This window comes from Notolepis coatsorum (genome assembly GCF_963971535.1).
Source record: "Notolepis coatsorum genome assembly, chromosome: 11".
Taxonomy (NCBI): Eukaryota; Metazoa; Chordata; class Actinopteri; order Aulopiformes; family Paralepididae; genus Notolepis; species Notolepis coatsorum.
Window position 1 is genome coordinate 89,776,299 of NC_140175.1, and position 23,962 is coordinate 89,800,260.

A 23,962-nucleotide genomic window follows, 5' to 3' on the forward strand; every position below is an offset into this window, starting at 1 on the left:
CAAGTTATATGAACCACGAGGGCTTGCAGAGAGTGGAGGAATCTTTTTTTAACAAAAGTGATATTTCCCGCCATTAATAAAAAAAGAAGACCCTTTACAAAAGAAGGACGAATCTATACTGAGCCTGGAGAGGAGGGAGGGAGGGGGAGGTCGCTGAAGAGAAGCAATACGAGGAAAACCAAAGAGGGAGAGAGAGATGGTCTCTGCTTCACATGTCAATATTTTCTACCTTAGCAGCAGCCCAGATTTACAGACTATTTATATTGCACCAGGTAAGTGCTCTAAAAAAAAGAAAAAAAAAGAATCACATTCAAGTTAATGATAAAAGACGTACAACAGGCAACAGGACCTCAGAGGTCTTTATAAAGTGCCCTTAGACTCAGGGGTGTTAGAAAAGGAGAGGAAAGAACTGAAAAAAGAAAAGAAAATATCTTTCATTTGTAAGAAACGTGCTGCTTTATATTCACTGGCGATCACAGCTTTTCTCTCAAACACACCGCTTCATTTTAGTGTGTTGTTCATTATTAATACTTGTTAGATGTAATACATACATATATTATTTATATATATGATCTCAAATGTGTTTTATTTTTTTTCTCTCAAGAGGGATTTTCTTTTTACAGGATTATGAACATGGGATGAGCATAACAATATTGATATAACCATTGTGATGCAAAACCTCTATGACAAATTACCCCCGCCCCCCCGGAAAACCGAGATGACACTTAATTACTACATGATCAAAGCAAACACAAGATACGTTTCCATGCTTCTTCCATAGCACTACGATAACGACCAGGTTACTCAAGTTTTTCTAGCTGTACCCCCCCCCACCCCCCTTCCCTCTCATGACACATGGATTTCTTATTGCCCCTTCCCTTCCCTCTCATGACACATGATATGGATTTCTTATTGCCCCGCCCCCTTCCCTCTCATGACATTTCTTATTGCCCCGCCCCCTTCCCTCTCATGACATATGGATTCCTTATTGCCCCGCCCCCTGATTAGCCGAAATGTACACGTCACAGCGTTTCATACAGAATCTTCTGAATAGTAAACAGCATTATTTGTCAGTACAAATACGTTGAGTATTTTCCAAATATGTCGAGAGGGACGTAAGAATGATAATAATAATAATAATAACATTGATACAAATCTAAAAAAGACAAACAAACAAAATAATAATAAACCTGATCCTGTTCCTTCTTGATTTGCAAAAAGAAGACTATAAAATCCCTCCTTTGTGGATGATTTCCTCCAACTTGCCGCCGCTGCCCCCCCCCCCCCAGTGGATAGACTATTCTACAACAGGTTGCGTTGTCGACCCGCCAAGTCGACGGACCGCACCAACAGAGGAGAGGAAGGGTGTCGCTGGACTCCTGATCTGTGGCCGGCTTGGCATCCCTAAGGTAATCTGGTGTTGGTGTAAGGATCTGAGAGAATAGTGTGATCAATAGTGTCATTTGCAGTTTGTTAAGAGTTAAAGAGAGAGTTAGAGAGAGACATAGTGCATGTACAGTAGGAGCCAGATTTAAGGCCATGCTAAGACTCCCACACAGGAAGAGTATGAGAATACTGTGCTATAAAGTACAACAAGAAGGAGCTATTGAAATGCATTAGTGTTTTGTGTTTTTCCAGCACTGTTGATTTTCACAGGGAGAGGGGGGGGGGAGGGGCATACAGAGGCCCATTTCTAAATCATTGGCTGTTCATGCCCATGTAGTAATAGAATTCAGCATTCTACGGTGCAACTCCACCCCTTTCCCCACTCTGGGGCGTGGGGGCCGGCACCCCTTAAAGAGTGCCCTACCCACACGGAGAAGATAGAAGACCCCACAAGTCGGCTCCACAAGTCACTGTACAGTCTCGAGCCTCCCCTCCCATGGCAGCGGCTCACAATCAGGCATACAGAGTACAACATGCTTGCACAGAACCGCTACGGCCACTGGGGAGATGGCGGCTCGTCCACGTTTTTCTCGAGGCATCAAGTGTTGTTTATTTTTTTTTGATGTTGCAGCGTTTTTTTTGTGTGCATTTCTTTAGTCGACGCCCTCGAAGCCCTGGGCGTTCTCCACGGCCATCAGTAGTTTCTCCCTCAGGTCGTCGAACGAGTCGTAGGTGGGCAGGTCCAGGCGGTTGAAGCTGAAGAGGGATGAGACGTGTTACCGGGTCATTCTGATACTATGTTACCGGGTCATTCTGATACTATGTTACCGGGTCATTCTGATACTATGTTACCGGGTCATTCTGATACTATGTTACCGGGTCATTCTGATACTATGTTACCGGGTCATTCTGATACTATGTTACCGGGTCAATCTGCTCCTGTGTTACCAGGGCATTATGCCTCTATGTTACCAGGGCATTTTGCCTTTATGTTACCAGGGCATTATGCCTCTATGTTACCAGGGCATTATGCCTCTATGTTACCAGGGCATTATGCCTCTATGTTACCAGGGCATTATGCCTCTATGTTACCAGGGCATTATGCCTCTATGTTACCAGTGCATTATGCCTCTATGTTACCAGTGCATTATGCCTCTATTTTACCAGGGCATTTTGCCTTTATGTTACCAGGGCATTATGCCTCTATGTTACCAGGGCATTATGCCTCTATGTTACCAGGGCATTATGCCTCTATGTTACCAGGGCATTATGCCTCTATGTTACCAGGGCATTATGCCTCTATGTTACCAGTGCATTATGCCTCTATGTTACCAGTGCATTATGCCTCTATGTTACCAGGGCATTATGCCTCTATGTTACCAGTGCATTATGCCTCTATGTTACCAGGGCATTATGCCTCTATATGTCCACACAGATCCAAAAGAACAAAGGAGGTTTGGTGTTTATAGTATTTGATAAAATGGGTAATTCAGCCTCTAATTCAGATTACTTTTTCCTGCTGCCCTGATTGGTGCTTTTTTTGGTCAGACCGTCAGCATCTGTTACTAGGCAGAGTACTTCTATCTATCAGGTCTGTTGACCAGAGTAAGAATCAGCCAGACTAGGAAGCACATAATAATGAAGTGAAACAGAATTCAGTTCAGTCTAATATAGTATATCAGGCCAGATTCCTCCAGGTTACCGATAAATTCACCTATCTCAAACTCTGCCCTCTTTTCTTGATCCTCCAATCACAACTTGTTGCTTTCCTCAGACAAACTGTTTGCCACATACCATGTGTGGGCTCTGGGCAGCTTCTCCGGCGTCCCCCACTGCTCGATGGTAAACAACTGAGGCCCATTGGAACCTGAGGTCGATTAGAGATCATGTCAGAACCGGAGGAGAGACACACAACTACATTAACCCATGCGTTTTGATTGATTGAAAACTTTATTAACAGATTGCAGAATGGGTACATTACAGTACGGCTCAATACACACAATTGTTAACACAATCTGCGCCAGGAACTCATTATTGCCCACCATGCGTCCAGCGCCAGAAACGAGTTAACTCGTTTTTGGGATAGTTATTTCATCGTTATTTCGTTTATTCGCTATATCTATTCATAATTCATAGCTGCAGCCTCTGGTATACCCTTCAGACCCTGTCTGAGCTAGCAGACGGTCAACACCTCCCTCTACTGCCTTGCGGAGCTATTGCATCCCATTGGAAATGGGCTGGTGTGTTTTAGGAGCCGATCTGAGCCGTGCGGGCGGGGTTTAAATACTCAGGCGAGTCAGGCCTTTACAACGACGGCATGGAATACTAACCCCACCCACCCGTCCGTGTGTAACGCTCGGTAATGTCGGGGACATGATCGCTGTGGATAACTGGAATGGCGATCAGATAATTGGATTATCCCCGCTACGAGGGCTATTTCATGTATGCACGACGAGATATAATAATGATAATCTAGCGTTGATTTCAGGATGATTAGATAATCAGCCGAAAAATTACAACATGACTGGATTACACTAAAATGCCTTTTTCTCGTCTTTTTCCTGGAATTACTCAAAAGCACCCAAACCATACTCTATTCAAAACGGTATAAAACGGAAATGTACAGATGAAAAAACAATCTGTTTTGGGCATGTTGACTGGAAGCAACTCACTGACAGTCAACGTCGTTATTAGACCCATAGATATAATATAATATATATTTTAAGCACTCGCAAATGTCGCAGTCTAAAACTATATCCATTGAATAAAGACCTGGCACTGAAGGGGGATCAGCGCCCCCTGCTGCTGGCGGTCAATGTGTTAAGGGAATGCAGACCAGAGAAAGACTTTCGTCTTGTTTACATCAGGGTCCCCCATTTTCAATTCATCGTGACATTTATGACATACAGGTATATAGTACTGTTACATTTGTGACATACAAGATATGCAAATATATAGTACTGTTTGCAAATATACAGTACTGTTATAGGTCTTTCATTCATTCTGCCACTGTGAGTTTTCCAACAGGTGCATATTTACCAATGAGATAAAGCTGATCTCAGACCACTCATCTTGCCTTTCCAAGGCACCAAAACAAGTGATGCCGATTACCAGACATTAACTTCTGACTCCAGATCAGAGATCTTCAAAGTGAAATATGGTGGGTAGGGATTTCAACTGGTAAGACGTTGAGGTTACCCTCATTTACAAGCTTACAAAACAAGTTTATCAGCAATTTCATACATATAGGCGCAATAAATAAGAGTAAACAATAGAAAATCAGCTAAGACAAGTTACAAGTCGACACACAGTGGTCGGAAATCATACTAAATGCAGCAACAGGAGGAAGAACCTTCAGCTTCAGCGATGGAACAGATTTTAGAACTGTATTTTAATGCAGCCCCATTTAATGAATAATACACAATACTCAATTAGTTTAACCTTTGACAGAAATAGTAAATATTAACCCTTTCACTGCCGCACTACCAAACGGTTAACCCTTTCACTGGCACACAACAGCAGGTAGTAAAGGGTTAACCTTCTGTAGTGTGGCACTGACAGGGTTAATAGTAAATAGTAGAGACATAGTAAATAAAGGAAACATGGGTCCAGGTCAGTACCGTAGAGCTCAGCGAAGCCGTTCATCGGTACTCTGGATGTCCCAGTGACAAACTGCAGCAGACGGATCCTCTTCTCCGCGTCCATCAGCAGGACAGCCTGGAGACACACACAGCCGAGAGAGCAATGTTATATATCTAATATATCTATATAGCATATATTTAGCATTTCGTTTTAAATTTTTTTGCTCATATATTAGATTCGATTTAGATTGGATTATTAAATTATATATTGTAACTATTTATCGTAGGGCAAATATAACTGAGAGGGCATACATATACCCTCATCTCGCACCTTGTTGCCCATAATGCACATGTCCAGAGTTATTTATATTGATTTGTTATATTGTTTACACTGCTTTTTTATTCCATTTTATTTTTACTTCTCCGCTGTACTATAATTATGTCACCTGTACTATGTCTTATACTACTTGTACCCCCCCCCCCCCCCCCCCCACCCCCCAACCTCCTCCCCCATGCTGCTATGATGCCTGCATTTCCCCAAGGGGATCAATAAAAAAATATCTTATCTTAATATATAATAGTGTTATTCAGCAGCAAATGTTATCTATAGCACCTATAATTATTATAATCATTGCCGTCATCAATATAATTATCATCATTTCCCAAATATTTTTGTTATGTACTAAAAGTCTCAGTTTTGTGGTCAACAGGTACGGACCAATAGATAAGATGGTGAATTACGGTGGCTGGCGGCCGATATTTAAAGAGGTCAAGAGATACATGGCCATGCCTGTTTATTCTAAATCAGAATTTTGCCAAACCTTGGCATGGTTGCATGGCAACAAAGGCCCCACCTGACACTTGTCATCTATGGAATCCTTTTGATCTCTAGTCTATACTTTTGCTCACGCCTTAAAATTCAGCATGAACAATATATTGCTGAACTGTGGATACAAAATATTGCAGTACCCCGCCCCCATTAAAATAGTGGTTAATAACGGCACAATATTTACCCTCAAGCTAGCACAAATGTATATATATATATATCGCTTGACCCTTAATTCGGTTACATAGCTTTTTTGGTCAAAAGCTCCCCTCCAGCTCTCACTGCCGGAACTATTACAACACCGAAAGAGTGTGTCCTCTCCTCCCTGCTCTGTAATCACCATCAGTCCGTGTGTCCATGGAACCATCTCTGAATGGACAAACAGAAGCTGATTGAGCCAGTCCACCTAATCAGCTGACATGACCCTGTTTGTGTGTACGTGCATACAAAACGTACTGGTTAAGTTTAAGCGCATAATGCATGTGTGTGTGTGTGTGTGGTGAACCCAGTTGCAGTAGACACCAGATAACAGGGCCGGCACTGCTCTCAGGCCCTTTCATCAGAGCAAACACTCTGGTTCCACCAAACAGACTTTGATCTTCAAAAAACTGGAGCAGCTAATCTCTCACAGACCTGATGGGAGGGAGAAAAGATGGCTTCCACCCTCATTCCTAACTACCATAGCCTACCGTGACTAATAGCCATTGTGGGGTATGAATGTACTGAGTATTATAAATGGGTCTTTAGTCTGAACTGGATGGTAAAAATGATTTCTACTAGCACACTGTTTGAAGGAGAGGTGGACGATATGAATTGGGAATCTGATGCGCAGATTGATGGAAGGATACGCATCTCTCGTGGTCATTGGGGCACACGCACATGAGAACTGAGCACATATGACTGTGTGGCAGAGTGTAAGACAGTCGGGGTATGCAGCTTGGATTTCATTTCATATTAAAGGCAACCGTACACACACACCTCAGCTAAACATAGTGACAGTGTGTGTGGAGACGGATATGCATGTGCGTTTGTGTATTTATTTATATTTGTGTATGTGCGCATGAAAGCATGAGAGAGAGAGAGAGAGAGAGAGAGAGAGAGAGAGAGAGAGAGAGAGAGAGAGAGAGAGAGAGAGCATATCTGCATGTTCATGCTTGATTGTGTGTGTGCGTGTGTGTAAGATAAGATAAGATAAGATAAGATATTAATTTATTGATCCCCTTGGGGAAATGTGGGCGTCATAGCAGCATGGGGGAGGGGAGGTACAGGTATGGACAGGGTAATAGTAGAAAGAAAAGACTACTAAAATATAGGCAATAAAATTAGATCTGAATATAAGACACGTATGTGTGTGTGTGTGTATGTATGTTAATATTTTCACGTGTGTGAGAGAGTAATAAGTAAGTGAATGCGAGAGAACATGTCTGCACAACGTGCATGCTTGATTGCATGTGTATGTTTATGTGTGTGTTTGCGTGAGTATCTTTATGTTTGTGTGTATGTTTCTATATGTGTGTGTGTATATGTTTATATATGCGTGTGTATGTATGTTATATATATATGTGTGTTTGTGTGTGTGTCTTACCTTCCAGAACCACTGTATGACAGGGTGGTTGGGACAGTAGCCGTTCTTATACACAGTGTGTTGTCTCCAGTCATTCACATCTACGTCTCCGAGGCCACACATCAGCAGCTACACACACACACACACACACACACACACACACACGGATTAGAAAAGAAAGAAAGAGAAAAGCACAAACGCATACACAACAACACTCAGAGAACCAGGAAGTGTCTGTGATCACATGGTACAAGAGAGACGTCTCCCACACACTGTACCTCCAGCTCGTTCTCATCAAAGATCTTGATCAGGTCGATGAGGATGAGCTCAGTGAAGCCCTGGAGGACAGAGTGAAAATAGAATCTTTATATACACCACACAGAGTTCTATGGTATCTAATACTTAATATACACAGCACACATTAGAGTTCTAAAGTATCCAATACTTCATTTATATACACCACACACATTAGAGTTCTAAGGTATCCAATACTTCATTTATATACACCACACACATTAGAGTTCTAAGGTATCCAATACTTCATTTATATACACCACACACATTAGTGTTCTAAAGTTATTTGCATCAGAGTTTAGTCTGAGGTTGCTAATAATTTTAGTAAGAGCAGTTTCAGTGCTGTGGTATGTTCTGAAGCCTGATTTAAATTCCTCCGTGGTGTTGTTTTCTTTAAGAAAGGAGTTTATTTGGACTTTTTTTTTTTAGTATATATCGGCCTATATAGCTGGTCAGTGCATTATTGTCTAGTTTGGGTTTCTTTAGTAATGGTTTTACATCGGCTGTTTTGAATGCATCTGGGAAGACGCCTGTTAGAAGAGATGCATTCATCATCTTTAGGACATGACTTGAAACACTTTTGAATATCTACTTAAAAAGGTGCAGTAGGTATAGCGTCAATACAGGAACAAGAGGATGCACTCCATGACAGTTTTATAGAGCTATTTGTATGGGCCTCAATATGTTTCACATGTTTCATACAAACGCAAAAAAAAATAAAAAAAAGTGAGAACATTAGCTTAAATCTGACCAAGATGAACAGCTGAATGCCATCTGACTAATAGCTGAGCATGCTTACACCTGCCATGTGTGTTGCTACACCTCCCCCATGTGGCGACTGCTAGTACTGCACACACTCACCTCCAGAAAGGCATTCATCTGCTTCTGGACGCGGTTGACAAACCTCCACTGGATGACCAGGCTGTTAGAAGACACAGCAGAGGAGTTACGAGGTGGATACAGAACCAGACAACCAAGCATGTACTATACTATTATATAGTTTTAAAAGATAATCATGATTCAATAAAAAGTCTTCAGAGGATGATTATATATAGTATATTATATACCTGTATAAAACCCATACAACTCAGCATAGCATAATGCTGTATAAATCGTGTATATATACACACAATAATAATGCAATATAAATATGCAAATAATCCTTTTTAAATATCTGTAGATAATATATCCATCATTCTGTACATATCCCTTACCTAACATTAGTTACACTGCTGGCCAGTATGACTTACTACCATAGTGTCTTTATACCTGTATCACTGTACATATTAATACTACAACCCTGTACATCTGATTAGCACTATTACTCAGTAGTACTAATTTATATATTTTATACCCAGTTTAATCACATGTACATAGTATGGTACTATTGCACTTTACTGTTACATTTGCACTGTGGTTGGATGCCAAAGTTATTTTAGTTGTACTGTACTTTTTGTTGTGCTGTACTTGTGCTGTATAATGATGACAAAACATTTTAATCTAATCTAATGATTCGGTTCCTGGATGACTGGTTGGCAAGTCATCCAGCTAGCAAGCCAACTAGCAAGTTACCATTTCAATGTGTTGTTTTGCTCAGGGCCTACAGTTTAGCTTACAATACTGTATCAATAGGTTTTTAAATTATTGGTCCAAATTGTGTCAAACTGCAAATGCTATCTATCGCCCAGACACAGAGCAACCAACCAGGTTTGCGTGTGAATGAGTGCCATCAGTGGCATGAACTCACTGCTCCAAGTATCCAGAATACAGAGTCTACGTTACATTTAGTACTACAGTATACAGTACATGAAATAAACGTGGATGAGAAAAGAAACCATGAAATGTTCTTACTCAATGTATTCCTTCTTGTTGTCGTTGGTGACGACCATGTCTGAACCACTGGGCTTCAAGTCCACTTGGTACGTCTAAAAAAAAAAGAAAAAAAAAACACACAACGACATGAAAATAAGAAATCACTGTATATACATGTAGCAAGTTTTTTTTACAGTCAAGAGATTAGCGAATAGTTGTTGATCGTGAGCGTACCTGTCCAAAGTTGTCCTCGTCGATACAGAACCGCAGGTCCAGCTCTGTGGGGTCGTTCTCCAGGATCCACTTCAAAGAGTTGTAGTATTCGCTGTCCTGCAGGGCCAACCGGTTAGTTAGACACACGTCATCAGTAAAACACACATCATCCGCCCCACGCACAGAGGATAATTACAACCTTCTGACGATGGAGGACGGCCGTTATCAGTGACGTCAGAGCTCAGTGGCATTTTTTAACGTCTGGTCAATGTTTGCATGGTGTTATTCACCGTCAAAGATAAACCAAAAAATATATATATATAATAATTATATTCTCCTTTGGTTCATTACAATTTACTCAAGCCTAGTAACAGACACAATATTTCTGACACTGGGAAAACATTCACTGAGGTCCATAGATGTCCCTAGATACAAAGAACATGCAAATGGACCTTGTAGAAGTGGATCAATCTTCCATTTACTTAGGTTAGGTATGTATTTTTAGGCGAACTCTCTGAAAATATGACGGTTAAGAGGTTAAGATACAGCAACAGTGCTACAGTGCATAAAAGAGCACAGTGCTCCATTTAAAGTGCATAATTGCCTTAAAGTGCCTGTCGGCTAGTGCTAGCCCTTAATAGTGCCTGTGCATTAGGGCTTCAATCTTGAGCTCGAGATACCCTGATATAGATGGTTCAGGATGACCAAGCCAGAAGAAGAGCATCTTACCACAGACTCCATGTCCTTCAGAGAGATCTGCTTGCCCAGCATCATCTTGTAGAATGGCCGGATGAAGAAGCCTGGGTGGAGGACAGAACAACATCAATCAGAGTGAAGCGGCTACAATGTGTGTTTTCTCTGCTCTATTCTAGAGAATAATATGTAATCAAATGTGGCAATTAACACTTTGATTGCCAGCCATGCGGTGCGCCTTACCCCCCTTGAATGCCACCACCCACTTCAATGATAGAGCTCTCATATTTGCAAACGCATAAACTATGTCTTAAATTATGGCTATGTGTCTAATCTGGCCGTCGCTTATCAATGACTTGTTTGCAGTCAACATTGTCGAAACGGATTTTTTTATTAAATCTGTTCATTTCCGTTTTATACCATTTTCAGGATAATATAAAGATTCTGTGATAATCGCCCTTTACTGGAATATTCTGGAATACACAAAAAACTGTCATTTTTCGGCCCATTTATGAATAGTTTTCAAATAAACGCTAGATTATCGATAGTATATGTGTACTTATGCACGCTATATAAGCGGGCTGAAAAATCGAATCTCTTATTTCCTGATCGCACACACACACATATAGCACACGCTGATCTGTAAAAAAAGTTCTGATTATCCTAAAACTGGTAAAATAGATTCCTTACCTCAGATCAGATGTTCTCAAAAAAGATTATTCCAATTCCTGATCGCCATTCCAAATATCGATCGCGTTTATTGATCCAGCGCTGGGTACTGGAAATATGTATTCCACGCTGTTTTAGGCTCGGCAATGACTTGGATTCCCTCGGGTGGCTTGCCCGAGAAGTAAAATGAGGAAGCTGGATTCCCCCCCCCCCCCCCATGTGTTTCATTCAGTCTAATCCAATGGGTGCAGTACAACAGGGAGAGACGATAGGGGGCGCTATTTTCCCAATGGAGCTCAGAGAGAGTTTGCAGCACTAACGTGAGACTAGATTGATGAAATATGAATTCAAATCGCTAATAAAAAAAAATAGATTTATCGTCGCTGGCACTCAACGGTTGGCATGAACTAACGATAAATCTCGTCGCAGGCACTCAAAGTATTAAAGAGAAAATAACATTATAATCCAGGCCAATTTCCCAGAGAAACACAAACAGACCACTGGCAAAACAAGCCAATGTTTAGTGCGTTTATTATAATACAATATATAATACAAAACTGCATTAGAAGTAAACTAAACCCACTAAAAAACAGAGTAAACACAAATAGAATCTATATAGAAAATCAATGTATTACTGTTTACATTATGTCCACAATATTTACAATCAGAGAATAAAGGAATGTTTATATATAATATATATATATGATATACACAGTATATATAAATAAATATATTTACAACATGGCAGCCAGAGAGGCCACGCCCCCTTGGTAGCTTACCATCCAAAAGCTTCCCGTGGAACACAGCCATGCCCGCCACGCGACCAATGAACTTGAAGTAGGAGAGGTGGTCCTCGTTGCACAGGCCGGAGTTTGGGTTGATCTGGAGAGTGTAGTTGTCTCTGTATAGATCCAGGAGAGAAGCAAGAAGAAAGACATTTACAGCAGCGGTTCCTAAAACATTTGCTACCGGGCAGCGAGGAAATTATATGGCAAAAGAAATGACAAAACAACAACCAACAGCTGAAATATAAACAACAACAACATTATAGACTATTTGTGTGGTAATTACAGTGGACTTGGCGCAGTCTGTCTGTGAACTTCACCTTTCCTCTCCACACCCTGTCACACCTACTACAGGATACTCTGTGAACTTCACCTTTCCTCACCACACCCTGTCACACCTACTACAGGATACTCTGTGAACTGCACCTTTCCTCACCACACCGTCACGCCTACTACAGGATACTCTGTGAACTTCACCTTTCCTCACCACACCGTCACGCCTACTACAGGATACTCTGTGAACTGCACCTTTCCTCACCACACCGTCACGCCTACTACAGGATACTCTGTGAACTGCACCTTTCCTCACCACACCCTGTCACGCCAGGATACTCTGTGAACTTCACCTTTCCTCACCACACCCTGTCACGCCTACTACAGGATACTCTGTGAACTGCACCTTTCCTCACCACACCCTGTCACGCCAGGATACTCTGTGAACTTCACCTTTCCTCACCACACCCTGTCACGCCTACTACAGGATACTCTGTGAACTGCACCTTTCCTCACCACACCCTGTCACGCCTACTACAGGATACTCTGTGAACTTCACCTTTCCTCACCACACCCTGTCACGCCTACTACAGGATACTCTGTGAACTGCACCTTTCCTTACCACACCCTGTCACGCCTACTACAGGATACTCTGAACTGCACCTTTCCTCACCACACCCTGTCACGCCTACTACAGGATACTCTGTGAACTGCACCTTTCCTCACCCTGTCACGCCTACTACAGGATACCGAGAGCCTGGACTCAGGTCTGAAAACCTTCTTATTTCAAAAGGCCTTTGATTGCTAGCTATTTCTTATGATTTTTTTTCTTGTGCAGTTATTTAAAATAGTCTGTTTATACTATGCTTTTAACTATGTTTTAACCCGGTAGCACTTATGGATCCTAGTGAACGAAAAGTGCACTACAAATACAATTTATTATTATTATTATTATTATTATTATTATTATTATTATTATTATTATTATTATTATTATTATTATTATTACTGTTGCTGAACTGATAGCATATACTGATATTGCAGTAGTGCAATGCAAGCAGGGTCATCACCACTCGATATGTGTGCTTACGACAATGACCGTTGCGATGAGCTAACTAACACAAGTTTTAATAAATAAATAAAAACATTGCTTGAGAGTTTCCTGGGAAGACGTAGGGTAGATAAAAGGCCTGGTGATGTTGATAACGCAGAGACAGCAGAGGCCAAGACTGCAGAGACAGCAGAGGCCAGGACTGCAGAGACAGCAGAGGCCAGGACTGCAGAGACAGCAGAGGCCAAGACTGCAGAGACCAGGACTGCAGAGACAGCAGAGACCAGGACTGCAGAGACAGCAGAGGCCAGGACTGCAGAGACAGCAGAGGCCAAGACTGCAGAGACAGCAGAGGCCAGGACTGCAGAGACAGCAGAGGCCAAGACTGCAGAGACAGCAGAGGCCAGGACTGCAGAGACAGCAGAGGCCAAGACTGCAGAGACATCAGAGGCCAGGACTGCAGAGACAGCAGAGGCCAAGACTGCAGAGACAGCCGAGGCCAAGACTGCAGAGACAGCAGAGGCCAAGACTGCAGAGACAGCAGAGGCCAAGACTGCAGAGACAGCAGAGGCCAAGACTGCAGAGACAGCAGAGGCCAAGACTGCAGAGACATCAGAGGCCAGGACTGCAGAGACAGCAGAGGCCAGGACTGCAGAGACAGCAGAGGCCAGGACTGCAGAGACAGCAGAGGCCAAGACTGCAGAGACAGCAGAGGCCAAGACTGCAGAGACAGCAGAGGCCAAGACTGCAGAGACAGCAGAGGCCAAGACTGCAGAGACAGCAGAGGCCAAGACTGCAGAGACAGCAGAGGCCAAGACTGCAGAGACAGCAGAGGCCAAGACTGCAGAGACAGCAGAGGCCAAGACTGCAGAGACAGCAGAGGCCAAGACTGCAGAAACAGCAGAGGCCAAGACTGCATGTTTTAGTGTTGCTGTCTCCCACCACCCCTCCACAGGACCATCTGGTTGCAGGGAAACAAGCCCACGGCTCCCACCCTTAAAACTCACTGCCCTCACATCCCTTGCTGCTTTTAAACAAAATCTGCAACAAATTATAACCGACTGTTGCACCTGCCGACTGCCTCCCAATCGCACGCATATAGCCCTCAGACTCTTCTCTCCTCGCCCTAGGCCCCCTCCTCACCTCGCTCGCTCCTTCTCCCCCTTTCTTCTCTCTCCCTCCCTCTGCTTCTCACTCTCCCTTTCCCCTCTCTTTCCTTCTCTCTCCCTTATTTATTGTTGTCCTTTTATACTATTGCTACTGTAATTTTGTATTTTATTTACTTGTATGCATGCACATAAACTTGTTTTTGTTACAGCCTCCCCCATCCCCCCCCCCTTCCCTCAAAAGGCCTTTGCTTTTTGATCAGGCTGCTTTTGTATAAGAATTTGTTCTTAATAGCTTGCCTGGGTAAATAAAGGTTAAATAACAAATGAATTAATTAAAACGGCTCCCATCGATTCAGCCATGTTGGTCCGTTACTCATATTCAAGAGAGGAAAATATGCGCTGTGTGTGTTTATTTAATATCCAAACGTTTGACCTACTTCAGTAGCCGCCAGGCTCCACAGCCGTGGGCATGGACTGCTGCCAGCAGCCCGAGAACTAACGGCTACAGAACTCGAGAACCGTTAGGAATGTCTGACCACTAAGTGTGTCTGACTCTTAAACCACCAAAACCTGCTCGGACTATGGCGTATATCATGCTGGTTAGGGTATATAGACCCTCACCTGCACCTTGTGAATAAGGTTTATTTTTCTCATATTTTTATATTCAGAGTTAATTATATTTCTTACAGTTTATTTTTCTCATATTTCTATATTCAGATTTAATTATATTTCTTACACCGTTTATTTTTCTCATATTTTTATATACAGATCGAATTGTATTGCCTATATTTATGTCTTTCATCCATTACCCTGTCCATACCTCCCCTCCCCCATGCTGCTATGACGGCCGAATATCTTATCTCATCTTATAAACCTAACCTATATTCCGGTCAGCAGCAATACTGTAAGTCATTATGAAATCAGTCCGCTGTGCAAAAAAAGTTGAGGACCCCTGATTTAGAGGGTACGAAATATTTACTTGTGATGATTGTGGTCAACAGTAGGTCTCTGCTCATTAAATCTATTACTGGACTGTGGACTTGCATGCATCTCCCTTTGCTCCATCATTAAGTGACATCAAAAGGCTGGGGTTGAGTCACTGGCGTTCCAATACCGATAAGTGGCTGCAGGCCGTTCCATCACTACAAATGGACCTTTCAGGAAACCTCCCTCACGCCAGTCATCGGGCCGTGATGCTAATGGTGAGAAAAGCGTGAAGGGTAGAACAAAAGAAACGACACGTCCATTATTCCGAGAGTGGAAACGGGGATATATTTCCAGCGTCTTCAGGATGTCAGATTGAATGAGAGGAAGAGGACAAGCCAATAAAAGCTAAGAGGAAGCTGTACGACCGGTCCGGTCCAGCGGGGGAGATCATAAGTCAGTCGAGGTCCCCCGCCGCAGACATCTGCTGTGTGGACATAACTCAAGACAGGGCTTTTCTTGGCTACTAACGAGGACCAGTGGCCTAGCTGACCTGCTACCGTGCACAGGGCGCTTTCAGCACGGGCAGGGACTGCTGGCAGCAGCTGGAGAACTAACGGCTGCAGAACTCGAGAACTGTGAGGAATGTCTGACCACTAAGTGCTCGGACTATAACGTATGACCTATATCATGCCAGTTAGGGCACAGAGCTTCACTTGCAACTTGTGTATACCGTCTATTTTTCTCATATTTAAAAAGGTTGAGTTAATTATGTTATATATATATATATATTCAGATTTTATTTTATTATCTCGATTTATGTCTTTCTACTATTACATCATGCTGCTATGACATCTCAATTTCCCCAAAGGGATCAATAAAGGAATATCTTATCATACTTTATCAAGAAAACCATGTGATCATGCAGGTGAGCCTTTGATTGGTCAAAATATTGAATCCTAACGTAATTTCCACTTTGTTAAAAAGAAAATGCACAAATGTTACAAAATACTATTTAGGTTGCGTCATTCACAGCACTACCGTCTACTGCCTCCTTAATTGTGCATGCAATTTGTTTTATACTAACTGGTCATTCAGAACACAAGGAAATTGTCATCTTGTGATGAGAAATCAATCATGTTAAGAAATATGGAAAAATGACAACATAAATCAACTTCACCAAATGTCCGATTATTTGGCTTTTTTGCCATTCGTCTAAGACTTGGTACATATGTATGAATATACTGTTAACCGCGTCTTGTTTTGTAAGCTTGTCGTCGCTGTAAATTAGGGTAAATGAGTGAAATAAAAGGTTTGAAATTAAATTAAATAATCCCTTAAAGCTAAAATGAAACTAGAACTACATCTTAATAATCATATTCTACAGACTCAAAGAAACTTTGTTTGGTACAGATCCCAGCAAAAATCAACCATGATCATTTAAATATGTTTTTCAATGAAAATTTGAATAATGACAGGAACATGATCATTCCCTCTAATATTGTGAAACAATGGCAAAAATCAAAAAAATATATTCTCAATGAAATATCTTTTCCAAATCATTCAGCCCTACTTTGGTCTGATTGTGCTCCTCTCACACAAACCATTCCAGGCAGAGTCCATTTCAAGCAGACCAGGCTGCGGTTGTTTGGTGCAGACACAGCAGAGTTTTAAATTAACGTTAAATAATATATTTATTAAATCTTTTAGTTTTTACACATGCAAAAAAATCTATAAGTGACGCCACTTATCGATTTCACGCAGTTATCGATAAATCGATAAGTGGTCTCAGCCTTAATTCAAACACGCCGTGGGATGTTTCAGCGTAGACCTGGACTCACGTGGCGGAGTACTCGAAGAGGCCGTAGTAGGGGTTGAACATCTCCTTGGACAGCAGGAAGAACCACTCGCGGGCCACGCCCCCGTAGTCCAGGCCCTTCTCCGACTCGAACTCGATCCACAGCCGCGCCTTCAGGATGTCGGGCCTCTTCAGGGACATGATGCGTCGGTACGACTCCTCGAAGATGTTGTTCCTGTGGAGCTTCATCTCGAAGCGGTTGGGAATGTCCGCCTGGACACAAACGCCACGGATCACACTCGGGGTTAATAACAGGGTTCCCACAGACATTGCAAAATGAAATTCAAGGACTTTTAAGTACTTTTCCAAGCACTATTTTTCATTTTCAAGGATGTCACTCGGAGGATACAATTCACTTTTAAATGCTGTTTTTTTAAGCATCTTCTCGACCTGCTTGCCAGCTAGAGCATCACACGCAAAGAAATTAGGAAAAGCAGTTGGAGTGCGCGAGACAGCGACTCGTCAGATTGTATTAAAACAGAATAAAAAAATGTATTTCTTGATTCAGAAAATGTTTATCATGGATAAACAAAACATTCAATGTGAATAGTTGATTTGAATTTCAAGGTCTTTTTAAGCACTTTGTTAAAAAATGGGCTGTTTAAGGAATTCCAGGCCTCGACTTTTTTGTGTGTAAAAAATATCAAGCACTTTAAGCACTTCAAGGACCTTGTGCGAACCCTGTAATAATGACAAAAGATTTGATGCAGATAAAAAGAAAGTAAGAAACATTAACGTCGCTATTTCTAACTGAGATCCCAGAGCGGGGCGGCGCGGGGAATAGGAGAGCGAAAGTCAAAGCGCTGGAGCGACTAACTTTATGAAAAAAAAAAAAAAAATGGTCTTTCTGGTTCAACCTTGAAATATGGGTCAAAGTTACATGGAGAGAAAAACATCTATCCTGGTTAATCCCTCTCTCGTGATTATAACACTGTTGTGTAATTGTAGGCCATATGCGAGAGGATAATATGTTAATTAGAATGTAGAAGGTGAAATGCTTCCACTCTGAATACCAAACACCCAGCTAATTGACAAGTATTGACTATGCATAAGTAAATAATGCGTCCATTATATTAAATAATGCATTCATAGTCAAGCTGGGAGTAGGGTAGGACGGAATACCGATATTACCGCATTGGTATTTTCAATACCATGATAATTGGACTATTAAAAACCAATACAATCCACACTACTGTTTTGGTGCTGTGCTGTATGACAGAAGAGTATTGACCCTTGCTGGTCACGTGAAGCGATACACAGGAAATAACTGTGGTAATGCTGTATACTGTACCATGTCATGTGGAAAGGACACTGAGGTATAAGGAATAGATACCGCGACTCCAGCTGGGAGGAATATTTATCACTATGAGTCAAAGCTGCCAATGAGACACAAGACACCTTTTTGTTTAGCTTCAGTTTAATTCTGCATCGCCGGCGTTGCGTAATAAAGGGAAATATGCAGAACAAAATAAATAAAAGAATAGAATCCTCTGATCGAGGACAAATGAACTGCCCTCTTACATCACATCACTGCTGGAATGGAATCTTGGAACCTATACTACACATTAAAATGACTGGCTGGTTCTTAGGGTTCCTCCAGTTTGCTCTGAACTAGGAAAAACTGCTTTTTCCTTTGTTGCTTCCAACAACTGGAATGCCCTCCAACTGACTCTGAAGCTGAAGGTTCTTCCTTAAGATTGAAAGGTTAAAAGATTGAAAATGTGTATTATTCATTAAATGGGGCTGCATTAAATACTAAAATCTAAAATCAGTTTCATCTCTGAAGCTGAAGGTTCTTCCTTCTTTTGCTGCATTTAAAAGTATGGTCTCTTTGCTGCATTTAAAAGTAACCGTCTTAGCTGATTTAAATGTTTTGTTCGTAATCACTGTAAATTAAGTTAACCTCAGTGTCTCATGAGTTGATAAAGGTTTTGAATGAAATAATTCCATAAAACAAAAATGTGGAAACTAGAACTAAAGCTTAATAATATCCCTTACCGGCTTCTTCAATTTCTTCCTGAAGTAGTCGTACTTCTGCTTGAACTCTCTGGAGTAGGGTACAGCCTGCACAGGGAACAAAGAAAAAACACAACACTCAGCCATCTCCTCATCAGAACGTGGATCATTATTAACACAGTGGACGTTACAGAACTGTGACTATTACAATCTGCATACGTTGAGGAAAAGGTATGGGCCCAGAGTGTACCGAGCTCCTGGGGGGTCATCAAAACCCAAGGTATGGGCCCAGAGTGTACCGAGCTCCTGGGGGGTCATCAAAACCCAAGGTATGGGCCCAGAGTGTACCGAGCTCCTGGGGGGTCATCAAAACCCAAGGTATGGGCCCAGAGTGTACCGAGCTCCTGGGGGGTCATCAAAACCCAAGGTATGGGCCCAGAGTGTACCGAGCTCCTGGGGGGTCATCAAAACCCAAGGTATGGGACCAGAGTGTACCGAGCTCCTGGGGGGTCATCAAAACCCAAGGTATGGGCCCAGAGTGTACCGAGCTCCTGGGGGGTCATCAAAACCAAAGGTATGGGACCGGAGTGTACCGAGCTCCTGGGGGGTCATCAAAACCCAAGGTATGGGACCAGAGTGTATCGAGCTCCTAGGGGGTCATCAAAAAAAACCAAGGTATGGGCCCAGAGTGTACCGAGCTCCTGGGGGGTCATCAAAACCCAAGGTATGGGCCCAGAGTGTACCGAGCTCCTGGGGGGTCATCAAAACCCAAGGTATGGGACCAGAGTGTATCGAGCTCCTAGGGCAGGGGTGGCCAACCCGCGGCTCGCGAGCCGCATGCGGCTCTTTGCCCGTCAATGTGCGGCTCTTCCATCCATAATTTTTTTTTTTTTTTTTTACTTTTTTTTACTTTTTTTTTTTTTTTATGTCACTCATTCCATAAGGACGTAGAATAAACATTTACAATTTTTTTTTAAATGGTCCATTTGCATGTTCTTGGTATCTGAATCTAGGGACATATATGGATCAGTGTCAGAAATAGTGTGTCTGTTACTAGGCTTGAGTAAATTGTAATGAACCAAAGGAGAATATCAATTCTATTTAAAAAAAAAATTATCTTTGACTGTAAATAACACCATGCTAAAATTGACCAGACCTGAAAAATCTAAGCAAATGAATAAAGGGAAGATGATTAAACAGAAGGTTTTGTAGATACAGTACTGAATTCTGCCATCTTTTTTATAATGTAAATTTCTCCACCATTTTTCATCATATTGCAACACCGTTTTTTGCAAGACGTTCACAGAAAGGTAGAGAAACTGCGTTCTGTTTTATGGCAATAACGTTCAGGTTTGTGGGAGATAATCCCAAAAAATATGAGAAATTAAAAAGTAAATCCAGAAGTCAGATGATTGACAGGGGCTGGTGTGAGCTGGGTAGGGTAGTTTTTCGAAATTTGAAAGCCCTGAGTCTCTTCCTTCAAAAGACTACACTCACTTTTGGCTGTGCCACTTCCTCCTGTCAATATGCACCGGTTTCCGACTCAATGCCCTGAGATTTCTATAATCTTATATTTCACTAATAACAGTTAAAATAATTGGTAAACAAACATAATGCTGAAAATATACACTTTTACTGTATATCTCGGGCTTAAGAGGTTAACCCTGTGAGGCCCAAATTAAAAAGAAATTAGCAACTTCAGAGGCCAGAGGGTGGGACATATAAACACATTTACTATCAAATAGCATTGTGAGGCTGAACAACAGGACCAATACATGTGCTTAAAGGGGAACTATCTTATAAATGGCTTTTTTCAGTGTTTACCATTGTTTCTTAGCTATGTGGACTTATATTAATAGGATATATGTCTCTAATTCTCATATTGGCGAATTCTTCCAATTCTCCTCTCACAATATTCACCCTCACTGAACTGAGTCATCTGAAAATGTGCATATCTGTGATGTCAGAGATTTCTCAGCTGCATAATAATGTGGCAGTTGATGTGGCAGTTGGCACCAGGTCACACAGTGGTTGGAGCCCAGCCTCAAAACGGCTTAAGATCTTGAGGTAGAAAAATGCGGTTTTTAGTACTTGATTAGAAATACAAAACAATACATTTTTTTTGAAAAAAACCTAGGTGTTCCATAGACTCACAGGAATTGTGTAAAAGTGCCCAAATAGTGAAAGAAATAGTAAAATAGTTCCCCTTTAACATTTTTTAAATAAACATTTTTTTAAATGGCTAAAAGTGATTTTGTAATTTTGCAACCGTGGGTCTCACAGGGTACTTTTAACCCTGTGAGGCCCAAATAAAAAAGACATTAGCAACTTCAGAGGCCAGAGGGTGAGACCTATAAACACATGAAGGGTGCCGTGACTGAAAAAAAAGGTTGAGAAACGCTGGTATATGGTGTGGCTCTTTGTGGTACCACAGTCATTTTTTTGTGGCTCTTAGTCTCTGACTGGTTGGCCACCCCTGTCCTAGGGGGTCATCAAAAAAACCCAAGGTATGGGCCCAGAGTGTACCGAGCTCCTGGGGGGTCATCAAAACCAAGCAGGCTATTCTCAGGCCTCGCTGCACGATGGTGGAACGAACTCCACATCAGTCGATATTGGCTTTTTTACTGATACCGATATACCGATATTGTCCAACTCTTAATTTCCGATACCGATATCAACCGATACCGATATATGCAGGGTTTCCCCCCCCCCCCCCAAAACTGAATAATTTCAGGTAATTAACATTACATATCTATATATATATATATATATATATTTTTTTTTAACCGATATCACATTTCAATGCCAATATCGGCCGATAATATCGGTAGGCCGATAATATCGGACATCCCTACTAAATTGTATCTCTGAAGTGGCACAGTGGACCGACGTGACCGTGTCGGGCATGTTAAGTGGCATGTTAAGTGACCTATCTTTGTTGTGAGGAAAACCAGAAGTGATGACATACGGCAAGAGTGGCGACGGTGTGCGACAGATAACACTGTTGTGTTAAACAGACAGTTTCCATGTAGCAACACCGTAGTGACGAGAGTCGTCTCCATAGGTCGGAGGGCGAGAGGCGGAGGACGGGGAAGGCTAACAGGGGTGCACGACATTGATCCGTTAGTAAACAGAGAAGCGGCGAATGCCGTTTTAATTAGAGCTCAAAGGTAACATTTAGGAACCCGATAACAGAGTTATTAATACCCTAACATTTGACCACTAAAAGAAGCTGATTCCACACCAATAAAGTGTGAAGTAGGCTAAACATAATTGACGTTAACGACAAGGAGAAGTGCTCGTCTTCATTGCTAAATCACATTTCATAATAACTCAAGACAAATGCAGCAAGTCAGCTATGTTACACATGCACAAAAAGTGAAACCCGGGCAAATCAACAACGTTAGCCACATCCTTGGCAGCAAAAACAATCACATTACCTACAGGTCCTGTGATGGGCGACATACAGTAGGGCTAACATTACTTACAGGTGACATAGGACTAACATTACCTACAGGTCCTGTGATGGGCGACATAGGACTAACATTACCTACAGGTCCTGTGATGGGCGACATAGGACTAACATTACCTACAGGTCCTGTGATGGGCTAACATTACCTACAGGTCCTGTGATGGGCTAACATTACTTACAGGTCCTGTGATGGCCGGACTCTGCAGACGAGGATCTTCCCACTGCGTGTTCTTAGTGTCTGAAAGGAACAAATACAACATGGCTTAGACGTACAAGAACACACAGGGTTCAGGGATCAATCAACTCTTGATTCAAACAATCAAGTGTAAATTGAAACCATAATTTGACGAGACTTAGCTTCTCAGTGATTTCTTTGTCGTTCGGATTTTCATCTTTGAAATTAACTTCCTTGATTAACCATCTAATGGCTTTGAATGAAATAACTTCTAAAAAGCGTTCCTATGAGGGGGATGTTTTGTCACCCGTCAAAAGTGAAGTATCTTTGCCTACATCTTCTGCCGTCTCTCCAATCGCACCCGGCCATCCGATTTAGCATTTTTGCATGTATAGATTATATATTAGATTTAGACTATTAGATTATATATTGAATATATTTAGATTATATATTAGATTAGATTTAGAGTATTGGATTATAAGATTATATATTGCATATATTTAGCATTTCGTTTTTTTGTAACTATATTTATTTAGGGCAAAATAACATCTCGCACCTTGTTGCTGTTGTGCGCATGTCCAGAGTTAATTATATTGTTTACACTGCCTTTTTATTCTATTTGAATTTTTACTTCTCCACTGTACTATAATTCTGTGACCTGTAGGTCTTCTACTACTACCTGTACCCCCCCCCCCCCTCCCCCATGCTGCTACGATACTGAATTTCCCCAAGGGGATCAATAAAGGAATCTCATCTTAATCCCGCCACACCTCAGAGACACGTGTGTCGTGAAGTAAACACACAGCTCCACTACGCCAGGTGCCCGCTCAGCAGTAACCCGAGCCCACCATTGAGTTCCTGAACTCTAATGAACGTCGAGCAAACCTGATCTGTGGCCAAGTTAACATACGCAGCAGAGCATTATTGATAGTGATGCACCGATGTGAAAATTGTGGCCGATACCGATAACCGATATTAATATTGCTGTTCTGGCCGATACCGATATTTACCGATGTCGATATCTCTGTATAGAAAACACTTTATGATAATCAAATAAAGAGCTATTTTCCAAAACGCATACTTTTTTGACTTTTGTAACTTATTTTCAGAAATGACATGATATTTGAAAACTATTTAAGGCCAAAACATGTAAAAATAAAAATAAAAGGGGAGCTCCAGTAGCTCACCGCGTACCTCGAACGCTATTTCGGCGTCGGGGACAACCGTGCGCGTCACGGATCTGGGGTACACGAGTTCGACTCCCGGACTTGCCGTATTTTCTCAGAGTGTCTTTCCCCCCATCTATACCCCATTCAACCTG

General features: G+C 41.9%; 1 protein-coding gene across 6 annotated transcripts in view; it reads right to left on the reverse strand.

Moving 5' to 3' along the window:
• Positions 1-986: 986 nt before the first annotated feature.
• Positions 987-23,962, reverse strand: part of nedd4l (NEDD4 like E3 ubiquitin protein ligase) — a gene marked incomplete at its 5' end in the record, with an annotated part of 127,999 nt that continues 105,023 nt past the window's right edge. For all 6 annotated transcript variants that reach the window (XM_084325239.1, XM_084325238.1, XM_084325236.1 and 3 more), the window contains 13 exons: positions 987-2,142; positions 3,181-3,253; positions 5,007-5,103; positions 7,379-7,486; positions 7,636-7,695; positions 8,513-8,573; positions 9,503-9,576; positions 9,698-9,793; positions 10,406-10,476; positions 11,818-11,939; positions 17,022-17,251; positions 19,037-19,102; positions 22,646-22,704. In XM_084325239.1, the coding sequence (XP_084181365.1) occupies positions 2,040-2,142; positions 3,181-3,253; positions 5,007-5,103; positions 7,379-7,486; positions 7,636-7,695; positions 8,513-8,573; positions 9,503-9,576; positions 9,698-9,793; positions 10,406-10,476; positions 11,818-11,939; positions 17,022-17,251; positions 19,037-19,102; positions 22,646-22,704 (1,220 nt within the window). In that variant the 3' untranslated portion in view covers positions 987-2,039. The remainder of the gene's footprint in view (positions 2,143-3,180; positions 3,254-5,006; positions 5,104-7,378; positions 7,487-7,635; positions 7,696-8,512; positions 8,574-9,502; positions 9,577-9,697; positions 9,794-10,405; positions 10,477-11,817; positions 11,940-17,021; positions 17,252-19,036; positions 19,103-22,645; positions 22,705-23,962) is intronic.